General features: G+C 48.3%; 1 protein-coding gene across 1 annotated transcript; it reads left to right on the top strand.

Moving 5' to 3' along the window:
- Positions 1-5,974: 5,974 nt before the first annotated feature.
- On the top strand, positions 5,975-13,981 carry LOC146341740 (vomeronasal type-2 receptor 26-like). The gene is made up of 3 exons (XM_084807641.1): positions 5,975-6,067; positions 10,490-10,616; positions 13,080-13,981. The coding sequence occupies exons 1-3, from the start codon at positions 5,987-5,989 to the stop codon at positions 13,979-13,981; spliced, it is 1,110 nt and encodes a 369-aa protein (XP_084663767.1). The 5' UTR covers positions 5,975-5,986.
- The last annotated feature ends 5,316 nt before the right edge of the window (positions 13,982-19,297 follow it).

Genomic DNA, 19,297 nt, shown 5'->3' with positions numbered 1-19,297 from the left:
TAGTGACATGTTGGGAATCTTAGAGCATTCCTAAATGTTTCTACAGGTCTATCAGTCCGAATTATTTTAGATGGATAATTTTAATATGGAATGGTTCAAATAACTGTGCTAGGAAACATATAGAGATGATTTTGTAAAATAATCCCTCCGCTAAGGGTTCAACATTTTCAGAAAGATAACATTTCTTGGCTTCCTATAAAGGTCACCCAATTACATAGTTTTTAGAAAACATTTTGGGAGAGTAATGACCAGGTAGCAATATATGAATACCTTCTCTTCAACATTGTAGTCATAATTCTAAAAGGAAATATTTCATAATCCAAAACTGGGTGATTTTTCAATTTTTTTGGATAAAAAACAAAAAAGCCTGGTTTATTTCTGAATATTTCCATCTTTTTTCCCAGGCCCTCACATCCCTACCCCTACTTCCATGCTACTGGATGTGAGACAACAAGGCAGAAAAAACTGGCCTTGCCTGTTTCTCCTGCTTGTAACTTTGATCCTTTCTATCCAAGTTACCTACTGTTCCCCCAGGGCATACTGCATGCAGATTCCTGAAAAACAAATGTGAAATAAATGTGAAAATGAAAATGAAGGCATTTGTTTTTCACATTCCTTATTTTCTTTTCTTTTCTTTTCTTTTCTTTCCTTTTTAATTCTTGTTACACTGAAAACCTTAAACAAATGAGGAAACATTTGTTTCATGCTTCTTTTTCTTTCTTTCTTTCAAATGAATGTACACTTCTGTTCTGTGACATACACTGTCTATCTCCTAGAAAGAAATAGCCCAGCCACTGATCTCAATGCACCTCCAGGCTGGAATGTTGTAATGCAATGAATGTGGGGCTACCTTCGAAGACTTCTCAGGAAGTTCAGTTAGTAAAGAATATAGCATCTGGGTTTATCACTGGAAAATGTCACACTAAATATATATTTCCAGCTACTTTTATTATGATTATGGTTGTGATTCCTTGTATTTATATTCAATCAAAAGAATTCCTGAGGTGTCATACAAAACAGACAATGACGCAATAAAGTGTAACAAAACTCCAGAGGAAGGCAGCAAACATCAGTATAAACACAACTGAAAGACAATGCAAAGCCAGTACGAGAGAAAGTAGTACAAAAGTAAACATAACGAAATACAACAGAAATGACGATCTAAAAACACATAATACCGAAGCTAAAACCTAAAAAATATAATAGAGATTAGATATCATTGATTTAAAAGGACAAACAAGGCCTTAACCTGTGATGGAAGTGATACAATTTTGACAGCAAGTGATCTTCCCTTGGGTAGAGGTGTACAGAACTCACCTCTGAATCCGCCGGGGGGTCTGTGGGGGGGGGAGGCAATCCGTTCCTCCCCCCAGAATTAGGTATGTATGAAAGTCACTTACCGTTTTGATTCGTGGCATCCGTGGTGGTGGGAAGATGCTCCAGACCTCCCCCCGAAATCCTACCCCGGCCAGCTCTGCTCCGTGGCACTCTGCGGAGCTGCCAGCCAGGTGCATTCGCAGGTCTGCGAAATTTGCAGGCCTGCAGATGCAAATGGTGGCCGGCGTAGCGGCCGACATTTTCGTCCCTTTGCTGAGCTGTGATAGGCTACGTAAATATTTATTTAGCAGCCTATCCCGGCAAAAGACAGGGGTTCAAATGATGGCCGCTACGCCATTTGCGCCCCTTTTTTATGTCGTGATAGGCTACATAAATATATACGTAGTCTATCACGGCAAAAGACAGGGACGCAAATGGCAGCGGCTACGGCAGCCGCCATTTGCGTTCCTGCCTATTGCCATGATAGGCTACGTAAGTATTTACATAGTCTATCACTGCCTGCACAGGGACACAAATGGCCTATCACATAGCCTATCACGGCAAAAGTGGGGAGCGAATGGCAGCCGCAGATACAGCCGCCATTCGCAAAACACTGCGAATGGCAACAGGTAAGAGCTCCATTCTGCATGCATTTCGTGGGGTGGAGGGCGGGGGTCTTCGCTCCACCATGGATTTTGGGGGGCCAACTTCACTGGAATTCGGCCTCCTTGGGATCTGTGGTGGAATTCTCTGACATCCCTGCGCGGAATCCTCCCCGGCCCACTGCGAGGCCACAGAGCCACCAGGCGGGTCCATCCGCTACCAGACTGCCAGTCTTCAGGCGCCATTTGCATCCTCCAGGCTCCATTTGCATCCCTGCCTTTTGCTGTAATAAGCTACATAAATCTTTAGATAATAAAAGATAAAAGATTTACATAGCCTATTTCAGCAAAGGCAGGGACGCAAATGGCGTCCGCTACACTCGACGCCATTTGTGTCCGAAGACAGACATCAGTGCATGGGACAGGCGGCAGTGGCTGGCAGAGGATGGCTGGCAGCAGGTAGGATCTGGCCCGTGTGGATTCCCCCAGTTGGCAGAGGTGAGTCTTTTGTTCCGCCGTGGACTCGGGGGGGGGGGCGGATTCTTAGAATCCAGCCTCACTGGAGTCCATGGCAGAATTCTCTGCCATCCCTAAGCTTGGGGGGGGGCAGCATAAAACCTGGTGGCATCACCCAAAAGGCCACCACGACCCCAAAGCTCAGAAAAAGGGGACACACGGAGGAGGGCCTCTTCGGCCATGAGTAGGCACATAAGGGAACTGGTGTTCCATGAAGTACCGAGACTCCAAGCCATGAAGGGCTTTGTAGGTCAAACCAGCACTTTGAATTGGCCTTAGAGGTCAATTCAAAGCCAGAGCAGGAAGCCAGAGCAGATGAGTCACAGCTAGTGCAATACACTCCAATCGCAGACCCCTTAACAGCAACATTGACCGTGAATCCATTTCCAGGAAGAATTAAACGTACTGAATCTTAACTATAGAAGCCTACGTGGCTGAAGACCAGGGCAGCTAAAGGAGTGGTGTCTGCTACATAAGCCTGCAAAGACACTGTGTTTCTCATTCCAGCAGGTCCTGTGCAAGGTAGATGCAACACCATCCCATTCCCCCATCCTGTGCCCCCCTTACCTTTATGTTTGCTGCTTGCATGTAGGCTCTCCCTGGAGTTCACACAAGTGTTGCAGGAGCTCACCCGGGTCTCTCAAGAGTTCTGTGGCCACTTATTCCATTTCCTTGGGGTGAGTGAAGGAGAGGGCAGGCAAATGCTCTAGAGAGCCCTGCAGAGTGCTCTCCCAACACAGCAAATGCCAAGGTAGGAGAGCAGCTGAGCGGGTTCTACAGAGCACCCACTGGAGGCCACTGAGGTGGGCCCTCCTTGTAGGGGCAGTGAGGAAGGGAGCAGAGTAGAGTGGTGCAATTAAGGATGGCGGAGAATTTCTCCCCGAAACTTCGGGGGGCCGAGCGCCAACGTGTTCGGCCCCCCGAACAAGTTTCGGGGAGAAATCCTCCGCCCCCCTGCCCCCCGCCCCCCCCGGGACGGGACTTACATTCCCTGAATGTCCCTCCCGGCGGCGGGTCCGGCTGGCGGTTCGTCCGGTGTTCGAGCGGGGCGGGAGCGGCAGCCGGTCTTTCGACCGGCTGCCGCCCCCGCCATTGCAATGAAAGAAAAAAAAAATAACGTCCCCTGATAGGCTACGTGACGATTCACGTAGCCTATCATGGCAAGATTTGCAAAGTCAGCCGTGATAGGCTACGTGAATCGTCACGTAGCCTATCAGGGGACTTTTTTTTTTTTTTTTTACTTTCGTGTTCGCGGCCGGGCGAGGCGGGAAGCCTCCTCCCCGGCCTGAATTTCGGCCGGGCGAGGCGGGAAGCCTCCCCCCCCGGCCTGAATTTCGGCCGGGCGAGGCGGGAAGCCTCCCCCCCCGGCCTGAACTTCGCGGGGGGAGCAGCGAAGCGCTCCCCCCCACCACGAAAAAGCTGCGAGAAAAGGTAAGTGACTTTTGTTCACCCCTAGGTGCAATTTCTTCCTTACCCCACTTCACCACCTGATGCAAGCGCCTCACCCTGTTTCATGGTTGGGCCGGCCCTGCATTCCAGCATGTAATGTGAATTGGCTGACTGAACAGGTTCGATCCACTCTGCTAAATTGTTTTACCATTCACAGGATTTTTAAAAATATTGTCATTTTGTGATGGTGTTCTTAGCTTTTTCTTGTACGTTACTTCCCCCATACATTTAGGGAAGTACATCCTAAAAATCTTTTCAACACACAAATAATTGAATCAAGATAATTGTATAAATAAAATGTTTAAAACCCCCTGCACATTCAACTAGCACGTCAGCATCAGCAATGAAGGTTTAGATAAGCCACTTCTGTAACCACCTACATTTATGTAAAATCTCACCTGCAGCTTTTGAGTTCTGGAACGTATTTATCCATGTAGGAATCTCACCCGATCAGGTTTTTGCTAAAACTGATTTCATGTGCACACACCACTCACATACAGATGTTATTCCATTCATAAAATATCTCTGCATTCTATTTCAGCTCACAACTGGACCTTTTTCCCCAGCCTGGGGTGACAAAGTGCTATCTCGTACTTTATACCAGATGGTCCCAAATGATGCTCATCAGTACATTGGGCTTGTCCAGTTACTTGTCCATTTCAACTGGACATGGATTGGGCTCTTTACTTTGGATAATATGCATGCAGAATGGCGTTTGCAAAAATTACTGCCAATGCTTTCACAGGGAGGCATCTGTGTTACCTTTATAGAAAAACTGACAACCTTTGGAAAACGTGGGAGAAAGGCATGGTCATGGCAGAGTGAATCGGAAGGACATTCAGCTTTCATGGAAAGCAAAGCCAATGTATTTCTTGCTGATACTGCAAATCCACTTATAATTACAATAAGCTTGTTAATTCAGAGAGGAGGCCTGGATTCGCCTAGAAGTAAGTTATGGATTATGACAACATATTGGGATTTCACAGCAAGCACCACTGTACTGGGTCATGATATCCAATCCTTGCATGGCATGCTATCCTTCGCAGTCCACTCAAAGGACCCATTAGGATTCAGGGAATTTCTTCAGAGTGTAAATCCTTCCTGGGCAAAAGAAGATGACTTCATCAAGGTATTCTGGGAGAAGGCCTTTAACTGTTCATTGAAACAATCCCGTGAGAGTAGAGTGCTGAAGAAAGACTGCAGTGCGGACGAGAAACTGGAGAGCCTTCCTGGAACTTTCTTTGAGATGAGTATGACTGGTCACAGCTACAATGTTTACAATGCTGCCCTTGCTGTGGCACATGCTTTATATTCCATGTATGTATCAAGATCCAAACACAAATTATGGGAGTCTGGAAGAAAGCTGGTGCCCTGGAATGAGGTGGCATGGCAGGTATTTCCAATCAAAGCCACATCTTTCTTTTCTTTGTTTGGATAGGGAGGTGGCTGTGTAGAGGGTAAGCTGGTACCAGTGCCAGCGGTATTATGTCCTCTTTACATTAAAAGCCTCAGAAGTTACACATGAAGCTTTTCCGAGCTTCTCAATGGAGCATTTCTTAAAGTCATGCATAGGAGTTATTAGGTTTAAGGTTAAGGTTAATAGATATCACTTTGCTCAGTGTCTCCCTCTCCTTTTCCTTTTCTATAGAATCCTGGTCAGTAACTTATTTTTTCCCAGAAGGGAACATTAAGACAAAATGGCATGCGGGGCATACCATAATTCCCTGGTACCCAAACTGATCTGCCACAAATTTCTATTTCTACCTGGTTAGGAAATGGGGCAGACGACTCTTCCCAAGGGACAGGTTTTGCATCCATCTAGCCACATTAAAGCAGTGCGGAAGCAAGACCCAGACTGATGTAAGATAATCTCAACCTTCCTAGGATAGGTACTTGTCAGCATGATCATGAAAATACTTTGTTGTCCATTTGTGTGTTTTTGTCTTTGAATTTAGCTCCATCCGTTTCTGAGGGGCATCTCATTCAACAACAGTGCAGGGGAGGCAGTAGAGTTTGATGAAAATGGAGAAGCAGTCACAGGATTCGATGTTACAAACTGGGTAATTTTCCCAAATCAGTCCTTTCTGAGAGTTAAAGTGGGAATGTTCAATCCAGTAGCTCCTCCTGGAAAAAAGTTAACAGTCCATGATAAAAGCATCGTGTGGCCTAGGACGTTCAAGCAGGTGAGACAGCAAGGATCTTGCCAGATGTAGCACAAGTTGATTGTTTCAAAATACTTTACACCACCTTTCGTGTCCAACATAACCAGGCCGTGTACATTAAGAGAAACACAATATCAATTAAAGAGTCACGGGAGTGCCTTTTTATTGAAGGTGAGTCACACACACACAAGTTCCACCAGTATTAGCCTCAAAATTCTACTGATCATAAAAAAGTGATACATAGTATCCACTTTCTACCTGATGAGGTCTACAATTGTAGAGACTTGTGATAAAAAATTTCCAAAGGTACAAGGAGTTAAAATCTGCTGAAAAGTGACACATTTACACTTTTCCTCTATTTCATCATGGCATTTCATGTATAACTTCTAAATTTTGCTAAAATCTCTTCATGTATTTATTCAGGATTGCTGAGGCTAGGGATGTTGCGGGAACCCGACTGGCTCCGAGAGACCATGCCCCCCCACGACCCCCAGACTGCGTCCACCGAGACGCTGTCCTCACTTGCCCCCACATGCACCCTGCCAGAGTCACCGTGAGCCTGTCGGTTGAGCGCCCACCATTTTCCTGCTTTTGGTTTCTACATAAAAAAGGACGTTTAAAAAATGTGCATATTTAAAAATGTGGAGTTTGGGGCCAGAAAATCTTACTTCAGAAAATCATTATAGAGCTATAATGCCACGAATATTGCACATATTAAGCTTTCCTGCCCCCAAACTGTGCATATTTAAATATGCACATTTTTTAATCTTCCTTTTTTACGCAAAAACCAAAGGAGAGAAAATGGCAGGCGCTCACCGGACAGGATCTAGGGATGTACGGAAGTCACTTACCTTTTCAAAGGGTGACATTCACAGTAGGGGGGGTGGTGCGCCGCACCTCCCCCCCGAAATTCTGCCCCGGCCAGCTCCACTCCGTGGCAACTTCGCGGAGCTGCTGGCCAGGTGCATTCACAGGTCTGCGAAGTTTGCAGGCCTGTGGATGCAAATGGCAACTGGCGTAGCGGCTCCATTTGCATCCCTTCACTGAGTCGTGATAGGCTATGTAAATATATATATAGCCTATCACAGCAAAAGACAGGGACACAAGTGGCAACAGCTACGGCGGCCGCCATTGGCTTTCCTGCCTATTGCCATGATAGGCTTCATAAGTATTTATGTAGCCTATCATGGCTTCCGCAGGGACGCAAATGGTGTCCCGGCGTTAGCCATGATAGGCTATGTAAATACTTATGTAGCTTATCACAGCAGAAGACGCCATTCACAAAGCACCACGAACGGCAGCAGTAAGCTCTGTTCGACGCACATTTCATGGGGTGGTGGGGCGGGGGGCTTCTCTCCACCATGGATTTCGGGGGGCCGAATGCACTGGCAATCGGCCTCCCTGGAATCCGTGGTGAAATTCTCCGCCATCCCTAACAGGATCCTGGCAACCCGCGAGCTTGTGGGCGGCCTAAGCATGGGTCTGTGGGGAAGCAAGCAGGGGTGGTGTGTCAGCGGATGCCTGGGAAACCCAAGCTTGGTTGGGTTCTCACATTCCTAGCTGAGGCGTGCCTTTCTTTGGTTTGGTGAAGTTCTGACCACTGGTTAAAAACTATTAAGGATTTTTTGTCCCATTACAACCTATGGCAGCAAATGCTTGTGAAGGTTTGTCATGCATGTGGAGCATCATTCTGGAGATAGAATGCTCAGCTGCAAATACTTCCGTGTTTTCAAAGGAGTTTGTAGGGGAAATCAAGGACATTCTGCTTCAATGTCTGTTCCGTTATTTCTGGGATGTGACTTCACAACATCAGGCCATAGACAGATTGGGATACCAGCATTGGGTTGCTTGGGGATTTTAACACTTCCCCCTACCCCCCTGCTGTGGTCCCACTCTGATCCAGACAGCCCTGACTCCACTTTCCATTGCCAAACAGGAATGTGCTTACAGAGACCTATTCTGATGTTTGTGCTCAATATGTGAAGGCCTAAATGGACCTGTGGTGACATTGGGGACAGGGCTTACATACGTGCCCATATCCCACTCCCCACATTACCCCTACATACCATCCAGTAAATGCATGCCTAGGGCTTCAGATACAGACAGATTGCTTCTAACTGTGATAACACCTCCAAATAATTTTGTCCCAAACCCACCAACCCAACTACCTCTCTCTCTCTCTCTCTCTCTCACACACACACACACACACACACACACACACACTTTCTTTGAACAGCTTGGGAAGTTCAGGCTCTCTTAAAGAACATTCAAATCCTCCCCCACTGCCACTGCCTTTGAAGGCACTCTCCCATCATGTCCTGTTGATATATGTGTGCTGCCACATGTATATATGTGCCATCATCACACATGTCACTCGCAAATCATATTTTGTTTTGTGCCTGCATTGGTTTTGGTTGATTTTTAAAAAATAACAAAAAATGGACCCCACCTCCATTTCCCAGCCACCAAATAAGGTGGAAAAACAGGGAGATCTGTGTTGGCTCAGCCATGGCACATACATGCACCTAAAACATACATGAAGCACTGGCACAACAGCTGTTTTTTACATCTTGTAAGGGGTACCACAGCAATTCCTTAGAGGAGACACCCGATGGATGGTGTGATTACGGGTGTACGAAACCCCGCTTACCTGGCTGCGCCAGGTTCTGCAGCTGGGGGAGGCGATCCGTTCCTCCCCCTGGAATCCTCGACAGGGGGGGAGGCGATCCGTTCCCCCCCCCAGAATCCTGCCGGGCCGGCTCCGCTCCGCAGCCACGCCATGGAGCTGCCAGCCAGGCCAACCCACAGCAGGGCCTCCAGCCGCTGCTGGGCTGGTGTGGATGCAAATGGCATCCTGCATAGGGGACGCCATTTGTGTCCCTACACAAGCCCATGATAGGCTATGTAAATATTTACGTAGCCTATCACCCCTAAAGCGGGAACGCAAATGGCGTAGGGGACGCCATTTGGGTCCCTGCTTTAGCCATGATAGGCTACGTAAATATATATGTAGCCCATCACAGGCTGGCGTAGGGACGCAAATAGCAGCCACTACAAGGGCCGCCATTTGTGGCCCCAGCAGCCATGCACTGCCACCGCCACTGCTGCCGCCACCACCGGAGCCAGAGCCAGGTAGGCTCCGTTTCGCAGGGCTTTCAGGGGGTGGAGGGGCGGGGAGCTCCATTCCGCCATGGACTCTGGAGGCCCGAATTCACTGGAATTCAGCCCCCCTGGGATCCATGGCGGAATTCTCTAACTTCCTGAGGTGTGATTCAAAAACACACATGCACACACAGGGTAGAAAAACAAGCAGCAGGGCTGGGGGCGGTGGCCTTTATCCATAACTGCTTCATGTTGATCACTAGGAAAACCTCCACCTTAGTTTGGGCTGTGAGGGCCTGTACCTTGTCTTGGGCAAAGAGACAGATTGGGGATGCTATTGAGAAACTGCCCACACTGCTGCCCAATGGCCTCCCTGACCAAGCTGGCTGAGGGGTCTCAGATGTAGGGATGTTGGAGAAATCCGCCACAGACTCCAGTGAGACAGGATTCTTTGAAATCCAGCCCCCTGGTTTCCATGGTGGAACGGACTACTCCCCCACTACCACCCCCCAATATCTCCCCGGGACAGACCTACCTGGCAGTGGATGCAGCGGCAGCAGATGTGGTGGCTGATGCAGCGGCGGTGGCGGCAGCGGTGGCTCCGGCTCGTCTTCTGGCCCATGCCGGGCTGCTGTGGCCACAAATGGCAGCCGTCATAGTGGCCGCCATTTGCATGCCTGCATTAGGCCATGATGGGCTATGTAAATACTTACATAGCCTATCATGCCCTAAACCAGGGACGCAAATGGCGGCCGCCACGACGGCCACCATTTGCAGCCACAGCAGCCCGGCAGTGGCTGGAAGTCCAGCTGTGGCCAGCCTCGGCTGGCCCTGGCTGGCAGCTCTGCAGCCTTGCCGCAAAGCAGAGCCAGCTGGGGAGGATTCCAGGGGGAGGGACGGAACAAGGTAAGGGATTCGTACATCCCTACTCAAATGTTTTGTTGGAGAACCCTAGAACTATGGTCCTGGAAGAATTCAACATCCACGCTGCTGCTGCCTTAACAGGACCAGCTCAGGACTTCATGTCCTCTACAACAACTATGGGGTCGTCTTGGCTCTTCATGGGCAGGATTTGTGCTCTAATCCACCTGCAACTTTGCACAACCCCCCCCCCCCACACACACACACACTAAAGTTCCTGAGTTTCAGGAACTATCATGCTGCTTGGCTTGCAAATGCAAGCCAAGCCGGGTCCATGCCAGGGATCCGTTGAACTCTAAAAGGGCCTAAGCATCTATCCAGTTTAGAACACCTTGATACTTTACACCCACAAGTGAAACCGTAATGACCAAAACATCTTTTTCTCAGTGCTGTCCATTCTCCACTGATGTTTCTGATTAGGTGCTGCCCATTTCTGTGTGCAATGACAACTGCCATCCTGGTCACATCAGGAAAAAGAAGGAAGGGGAGCCATTTTGCTGCTATGATTGTGCCCCATGTCCTCAAGGGAAGATTTCTGATCAGACCGGTAGGAATCATGGTTCTTCATAGATGTCAAGCATACTGCATCTCATATCTGGCTATAGGAAGAGGTCTTGTTATACAAGAATGCAGACCTCTCTTTTACATTCAGGCCTAGGTATGCTTGGTCACACATTTTGACACTAGTCTAAACATTGGATTGATGGTTTGTTTCAGTTGGAAATGTGCTTCATACGTAAAGGAAAGAAGGAAGATATATATATATATCCAGCTACTGACAAAGAACGCAGTGCTGTGTCATCAAGTATCAGTGCAGACTCTGTGGGAGCCCAATAATTCAATGTTTCTTACATAATACAAAATAAAAAGAAACCACTCCATATGCAAAGCTAGGAGCCAGGGGGAAGGATTATAGTGTCTGTGTAAATTTTGCTATATACACTTATAGATGGATAGACAACAGGCAGAAAGACAAATCATCACCCTTAGCTTCCAATTTCCTGGCTTGTTTGAGTTTGACCCAGGATAAGATAGCCTTAATTCTGGTGTTAACCTGGCAAGATTAATGGGGCCAGAATGACCAGACGTATTCCTTAATAGTAAGAGGCAAAGTTTCCAAGCACACCTTCTGTTAAGGAATTTGAACAACAATCCCCCAGGAGGGCTTGGATATGGTTAGAGAAGATGACACAACCTTATTCACCTCCTCCAGCAAGGCAGGGGCAAGCTAGGTGTGAGTGGGAAACAGCAGAAGAACTTTGGGAAGACAAAAGATAGAGAATGGGAATGAGAGTGAAGTGACCTATAAACTCGGAAGCACTGGGGGATAGTATCTCCCTCTCTGGAGATCTGATGTGGGAAAGGCAGGGCTGCTATTGGATTGTTTTCTTTCACCTCTATTCAGTCTATGTATTTGTAAATTACATGCAACTATTTCAAAATGCCATAAGCCTCCAATGCCATAAGCCTCCTCTTTCTAAAAGAAATGAAACCCAGGTAAGCACAACACCCAAGTCCAGCAGTACCATCAGGCTCAGGAGGCCTCCTACCTAGGGATGTACGAAAGTCACTTTCGTTCCCTTATTTTCACTGTAGTCTACGTAAATCTTTATGTAGACTAGACGTGCCAAACTAAGGAACGCAAATGGTGGCGCCCATGGCCGCCGCCATTTGCGTACGTGCTTTTTTTCTTTTTTCAAAGTCACCCGTGATAGGCTACGTGACGATTTACATAGCCGATCAGGGATGACTTTGGAAATCTATTCGTGTGTGTTGTTTTTTACTTTACTTTTTTTTTCGCGGCTGGGGAGATGGAGCGCTCCTCCCAGGACTGAATTTCAGCAGCAAGGGATGGGGCGCCTCCCCCCCCGGCCTGAATTTCTGCCAGGCGAGGCGGGGCGCCTCCCCCCCCTTGCCTGAACTTCGGGGGGAGAACAGAAGCACCTCCCCCCACCGCAAAGGAAGCTGCGGGACCAGGTAAGTCCCTTTCATCCATCCCTATTGCTCGCCTACATCAGGCAGTGGCACTGCAGTTGGAGAGGGAGAGAGAGGGCTCCTTCACACCGGGCTTTTATCCTATGATTGAGATTGCTCCTTCACAGACATTTGCAGGCTCTTTAAATGACACTGTGATCATCCAAGGCGTTTCCTGCACTAAATGCCCTTTGTTCTGCTTTTAAAGAGATCACAGATCATGAGCTATCAAATTACCCTGTTGTGTTCTGCTCAATTTTCCTCTATGAAAAGAGTAAACGTGGCAACAAAAGGAGCGAGATCAATGAAAGATAATGGAAGACTCAGATATGGGGAGAAGTAGAGGAAAAGGGTGGGGGAAAGGAAAGCACGTGTAAAAGGGCGTCGAAGTGATCCTGAAATTAAATGGAAGCAGAAAGCCCTATTTTAAATGCAGGATTTTAGGCTGGTGTAGAGATGCCAGAGAAAGAGAGAGAGCAACATGAGTTGCTGGGGAACATGGGTGAGAGGGTGCTGTTGCACTCATGTCCTGCTTGTGGACTTCTCATTCTGGCATCTGGTTGGCCATTGTGGGAACAGAATGCTCCAATAGATGGACCCTTGGCCTGATGTAGCCTGGCTCTTATTTTCTTAAGTGTGTGTGTGTGTGTGTGTGTGTGTGTGTGTGTGTCTGAGAGAGAGAGAGAGAGAGAGAGAGAGACAGAGACAGAGACAGAGACAGAGAGAGAGAGCAGCCTCCGGGTGAGCTTGTGGTTCACAGGTGAGATTTAAACCCAGATGTCTTAGCTCAAAGTTCATGCATCACCATAATACATCATGAAGCACCATGTTCTCTCTCATGACAGAGGCATATTTTATTTATTTATTTATTTTGTTTTCCGGACGTGGATTAAGGCAGATGTATTTGGGCAAAGCTCTCTGATAGCGATAGGATATATGAATAATTCAAGACAAGTTACTTTCAAGGCCTCTACCATCTTCTCAGATTCCATCTGCTCTCTATCTCTTATTAAAAAGCACTACTTTTTCTTTCCAGATATGGATTCCTGTATTGAATGTTCAGAAGATCACTATCCAAACTTAGAACAGGATCAATGCATTCCCAAGGTTATAAGCTATCTCTCCTATGAGGAACCCTTGGGGATTTCATTGTCTTTGTCTGCTGTTGCTTTTGCTGTGATCACAGCTTTGGTACTTGGAAACTTTGTGAAACACCAGGACACACCCATAGTCAAAGCCAACAACCGGAGCCTCACCTACATCCTGCTCATCTCCCTCCTTTGCTGCTTCCTCTGCTCCTTGCTCTTCATCGGACAGCCAAAGAAGATAACTTGCCTTCTCCGGCAAACAGCTTTTGGCATCGTCTTCTCAGTTGCTCTTTCTGCTCTTTTGGCAAAAACCATCACTGTGGTTCTGGCATTCATGGCTACCAAACCAGGATCCAAGATGAGGAAATGGGTAGGGAAAAGGGTGGCCAATTTGATCGTCATTTCCTGCTCCTCTATTCAAACAGGAATTTGCTTGATTTGGTTAAGTACATTTCCTCCATTCCCAGATATGGACATGCATTCACTGACTGGGGAAATTGTAGCAGAATGCAATGAAGGCTCAGTCACCATGTTCTACTCTGTTCTGGGCTACATGGGTGTTCTGGCCATTGTCAGCTTCACAGTAGCTTTTCCAGCCAGGAAGTTGCCAGACAGTTTCAATGAGGCCAAATTCATCACATTCAGCATGTTGGTCTTTTGCAGCGTTTGGCTCTCCTTTGTTCCAGCCTATCTGAGTACCAAAGGAAAATATCTGGTGGCAGTGGAGATCTTCTCTATCCTAACCTCCAGTGCTGGCTTGCTGGCTTGCATCTTTTTCCCTAAATGCTACATCATAGTGTTCAGGCCCCACCAGAACATCAGGGAGCAAATAACAAGGTCAAAAAACTAACAAGGAATGCCAGAAACGGTTTCCTTTTTCCAAAATGTGTGAATAATTGGTCTGAATTGCTTATGAATAACACGTTGTGGTCCTACGTCACCCCTGAACAGGGCCGCCTCTTATATTGAAAAATGTGGGATCTGATCTATGCAAATTAGTTGCATGTTTTTCCTTCTGAGTATATCAGAAGTCCAAACTAGCAATGATCAGTCACATTTCTGGTGACTACAGACCTGTTGTACCTTTGGCCTTTATACTACACAAGGAGTCAGGTATACATACTTTGACTAAGGCTGGATTTACACTTAGCGCCTTTTTTTGCTTCCAATGAGGTTTCACCACCCACCTTTCACACTATGCAGTACCTGCCTTGAATTGGAACCGGAAATTCCAACTTCCGTGCTCCCGCTTTCAATACCCTAAAATCCCGGTATTTACCCTTAATGTGCTCTGACTGTCCGCCCTCACTACTGTATCCGGTCATAGTCCCCTCCCCCGCCTGTCCATATACGGCGGTGTTTGTATTTCCCCCCTGTCCAATCACAGCTCTTGACGGCCCCATGTCTTCTTCCGGCTACTCATCGCATAGCTTCCTCAGCAGCCCCCGTTTCCTCAGCAACAAGCAAAGGGCTGGATGTGCGCACGCTTGTCTGATTTTGGAAGCTAAGCAGGGTCAGTCCAGGTCAGTGCTTGGATGGGAGACCACCTGGGTATCAGGCTTCTTGCATTTCGCAGGGGGTTGTTCTATCCCTTCAAATCAGACTAAGTTTGACCTGCTTCTCCTATCCCCTGCTCCAGATGTTTGTTTGTTGGTTTGTTTGTTTGTTTGTTTAAATTAAGGCGTTATCCCCGCAGAATCGGGGCTTCTCTGCGATGTTTTTTTTTCTAATTGAGGCATGATCTTTGAAGTTGTGAAGCTTTGAGACACAGACTTACTAACTTACTAACAGATACATACACAGCCAGTGCTGGTCCAGGATATTTTGCTGCCTGAGGAGGACCAGCAAATGCCTCCCATTTCTCTAGGGATGGCAGGGGGTTCTGCCACAGATTCCAGTGAGGCCAGATTCTTTAGAATGCTTTAGAATCTGGCCCCCCAGAATCCATGGCGGAACGGCCTCCTGCCTCCCCCCCCCCACGGAATCCCCCGGGATGGAACTTACCTGGGGCGGATGTGGCGGATTCGGCGGAAGTGGCGGTGGCTCCGGTGGCAGCTCTGGTGGTGGCAGGGGCGGCTGGTCTCCTGGCCGTCCACAGCCGGGCTGCTGCAGCCACCATTGCTGTTCTTGCAGCTGTGATAGGCTACGTAAGAATTTACGTAGCCTATCGAGGCTAACCCGCCCAAAAAATATCAGCGTATGCAAATGGCGGCAGCTATGGTGGCCACCATATGCGTTCCCTATTTTTCACTGTTCTAGCCTACGTAAATATTTACATATGCAATTACAGCGAAAAAAAAGGGAACCGCAAATAGCGTAGTGGGCGCTATTTCCATTCTTTTTTTCCCTGCCATTTTATCCTACGTAAATATTTACGTAGGCTTCTATGGCAAAAAAAAGAAAGAAACGCAAATAGCACCCAGTACGCTATTTGTGTTCCCCCTTTTTTTTGCCGTTTTATCTTATGTAAATGTTTACGTAAGATAAACCGGCGAAAAATAGAGAACGCAAATGGCGGCCACCGTAGCCGCCGCCATTTGCGTACGCTGCATTGTTGTTGTTGTTTTTAGGTTAGCCATGATATGCTACGTAAATTCTCACATAGCCTATGATGGTCCAAGGACAGCAATGGCGGCGGCAGCAGCCCTACCGCGCCCGACCAGGAGACCAGCCACCGCTGCCGCTTCCGCATCCATCGCATCCGCCCCAGGTAAGTGCCATCTTGGGGGTCATTCTGTGGGGGGAAATATGACAGGTGGACTCCATGCCAGGACTTCAGCAGAGGAACAGAAGCTTCATGATAATTATCCCTCATTTTGGATTGGAAGAAAATCCACAAACCAGACTTCTCACCTATGTTGACAGATGCTCCATCTGTGGCCGAGGAGGATACACACATGAAGATGTGCCCAGCTGCTGCACGTCAAAACTGTCTTGTAGGGACGGACGAACTACCCCACCCCCACCCCACCCCACCCCGTGCACAGCTTCCCAAACCGTCACCACTTACCTGCCCTGTTAAGTTCCCTGGGTGAGCTGCTGAGTGGTCCATGGGCACCTGATTCCTCAGCAAGCTGCTGAGTAGAAATGCAGATAAATGGTGGTTTGTTGTTTTCCATGAAAGACAGCTTACATAAAGTGGCCATGTACACAAGATTATATGTGTGAATGGACTGTTCACACCTATAATTATGCATACTTGGCCACTTTACAGCTGCCATTTGCATATGATGCGTTTTACAGGAAATGAGCCGCCATTCCCACACAAAATGGCAGCCCACTGAGGAGTCAGGCACCCGCAGACCACCCTGTGGCTCACCCAGGGAACTGAACAGGGTGGGTAAGTGGTTGCGGTCCTCAGACAGGTGTCCAGAAAGCTGGGTGGGGAGGAGTACATCAGACTCAGCCGCCCTCTCAGACTCCCACAACATCCCTACTGTCTTGGTGCAGGTGTCTTCAACTGCCTCCAGCACTCCTTTTGTGCTAGGGTTCACTAGCACCTAAAAACTACTGCTTTTCATCCCCAGATTTTGCAGTGACTTTCACCATTACATACATTTTGTCAGTTCTAGTTCAGTCCACAGTGCCATCACACCTCAGGGACTGCACTGCACCAATGTACCTTCAGTCAATTTCTTGGTGAGACTGTCTGTCACTTTCGACAGCGCACTGCATAAATTCTTTGTGGGCATTTGGAGTCAAGTACTGAAAGTCCATCTCAATCCTATGTACCAGTTCTGCACTGATGGGGGAGGGGGGACACCTAGATGCTAACTTACAACTACTCTTGCAGGAAATGAGTACTAGGGATGGGGGAGAATTTCTCCCCAAAACTTGGGGGGCCGAGTGCCAACACATTCGGCCCCCCAAAATCGGTGGTGAAATTCTCCGCCCCCCCGCCACCCTCCCCCCGGGATGGGACTTACCTTTCACGAATGTCCCTCCCGGTGGCGGGTCCCGGCGGCGGTTCGTCGGGTCTTCGTCAGGGGCGGGGGCGGCAGCCAGTCTTTTGACCAGCTGCCGCCGCCGCCATTACAAGTGCAGTAAAAAAAAAAAAAGCTATTTGCATTCCCCTTATTTTCGCCGTAGTCTATGTAAATCTGTACTTAGACTACAGGGACCAAATAAGGAACGCAAATGGAGGCTCCCTATGGGGGCCGCCATTTGCGTATGCGATTTTTTTTTTCCAAAGTCACCTGTGATAGGCTACGTGACGATTAATGTAGACTATCACGGCTGACTTTGGAAATCTAGGCGTGATAGGCTACATTAATCGTTACGTAGCCTATCACGGGGGTGGTTTTTTTTTTTTTTCGTGGCCGGGTAGACGGGGAGCTTCTACCCGGCCTGAATTTCGGCCGGGTGAGGCGGGGCGCCTCCCCCCCCTCGCATGAACTTTGGGGGGAGAAGCGAAGTGCCTCCCCCCCACCGCGAAGCAAGCTTCGAGGACAGGTAAGGGACTTTCATCCATCCCTAATGAGTACACACTGAGAGTCAGTTTCTTTGCAACTCCTTAAGTGCGCCGGAGGAGGATGCCAACTCGGCTAGTTTTTCATTAGTCTTGGATATTGCTTCTCCCATAAAGGAGACCTGTGTGGCTTCCACAGGTGCCAATGCTGACAGCTGGCATGTTTTAATACTTTTACTCGGCTAGTATTGTTTCAGATGCTTCTGAATGTTCTCACTCCTGTAAATACTCCCACATTCTTTCGTGACTGGGGGCAGAGGACGATATCTGAGTACTTTTCGAAAACAATCTTATTATGTTGGGAAACCTGAAACATGCTCCACACCTAACCAAGTGCTTGCCATTTCGATGAAAGTGTTTGAAGTCATTGTCTTTTGGACGGTGCTTGATTAATTGGGAGGCTGGTTTCATAACACCTGGTGACCTGACACTCCAGATGTGGTTGACTTGGACACGGTGCTTTCAGCATCTCCGACGGCATTGTGCGCTTCCCCAGTTTTCTCCTGACAGTCGGCAGAGCCAGGGGCATCTGGGAGTACAGGTGGCGGAGCAGGAGGCCTTGCAGTGGTATTCGCAAGTGCTGGAGGTTGAAGAGCAGGCGTGGATGGTAGGGATGTCTGAAATTTCCGCCACCGATCTCAGGAAGGCCGAATGCCAGCGCATTCGGCCCCCCGAAATTGGTGGCAGAATGGCCCCCGGCCACCCCGCCACCCCAGGACGGGACTAACCTTAGGCAGATCTTCCCGGCGGCGGCGGCGGCTGCGGCGGCGGTTCGGCAGTGGCAGCTGCGGCAGCCAGTCTGCCGACCGGCTGCCACTGCCGCCATTTCCTGGTAAAACAAAAACAAAAAAAAGTGATAGGCTACATAAATATTTACGTAGCCTATCACAGGTGATTTAAAAAAAAACACGCGCCTACGCAAATGGCGGCACCCATTGCATCTACGCTATTTGCGTTCCCCTTATTTTCACCGTCTTAGTCTACGTAAACGTTTACTTAGACTAAGACATGCCAAAATAAGGAACACAAATGGTGGAGCCCATGGGCACCGCCATTTGCGTATGCGTGTTGTTGTTGTTTTTTAATCAGCCGTGATAGGCTACGTAAACATTTCCATAGCCTATCATGGCTGACTGCAGGGACACAAATGGCGGCGGCTATGGCTGCCGCCATTTGCGTCCCTGCTAGCCAGTGGCCGGCTGTCCGGGTGCTGGCTGAACTGGCCGGCGGCTCCGCAGAATCCCTGCGGAGCGGAGCCGGCCAGCCAGGATTCCGGGGGGAGGAATGGAGTGCCTCCCTCCCTGGCCAGGATTCCGGGGGGAGGGATGGAATGCCACCCCCCCAGCATCAGCATAATCCGCGGAAAGGTAAGTACCTTTCGTACATCCCTAGTGGATGGGAGCTTAGCTGCAAGTGACATGTTGGCAGGGGGTGCATGAGTCATGTCAGCTGGCAAAGCCGCCACAGGTGGGGGTGGGGGTGCATTGTGGGATGGTAGAAGCCAGTATTGCAGGGAGCTTGGTTTTACATCAGCAGCCTTGCACTGATGTTTGGTTTTTTTCATTCTAATTAAACTGATTTATATATATCAAATTATATTATATTTTATATCCTATTACATTGATATGAGTATGTTTATGTACTTCCCATGAGCTTTGTCATAAGACACTGTAGTGTGTCTGCATGTGTTGGCCCTCT

Source organism: Heloderma suspectum, chromosome 6, assembly GCF_057233095.1.
Source record: "Heloderma suspectum isolate Gila_16-S chromosome 6, 16-S_ref, whole genome shotgun sequence".
Taxonomy (NCBI): domain Eukaryota; kingdom Metazoa; phylum Chordata; class Lepidosauria; order Squamata; family Helodermatidae; genus Heloderma; species Heloderma suspectum.
The sequence above is the reverse complement of the archived record's forward strand: the minus strand, read 5'-3'. Positions and strand labels throughout refer to the sequence as shown.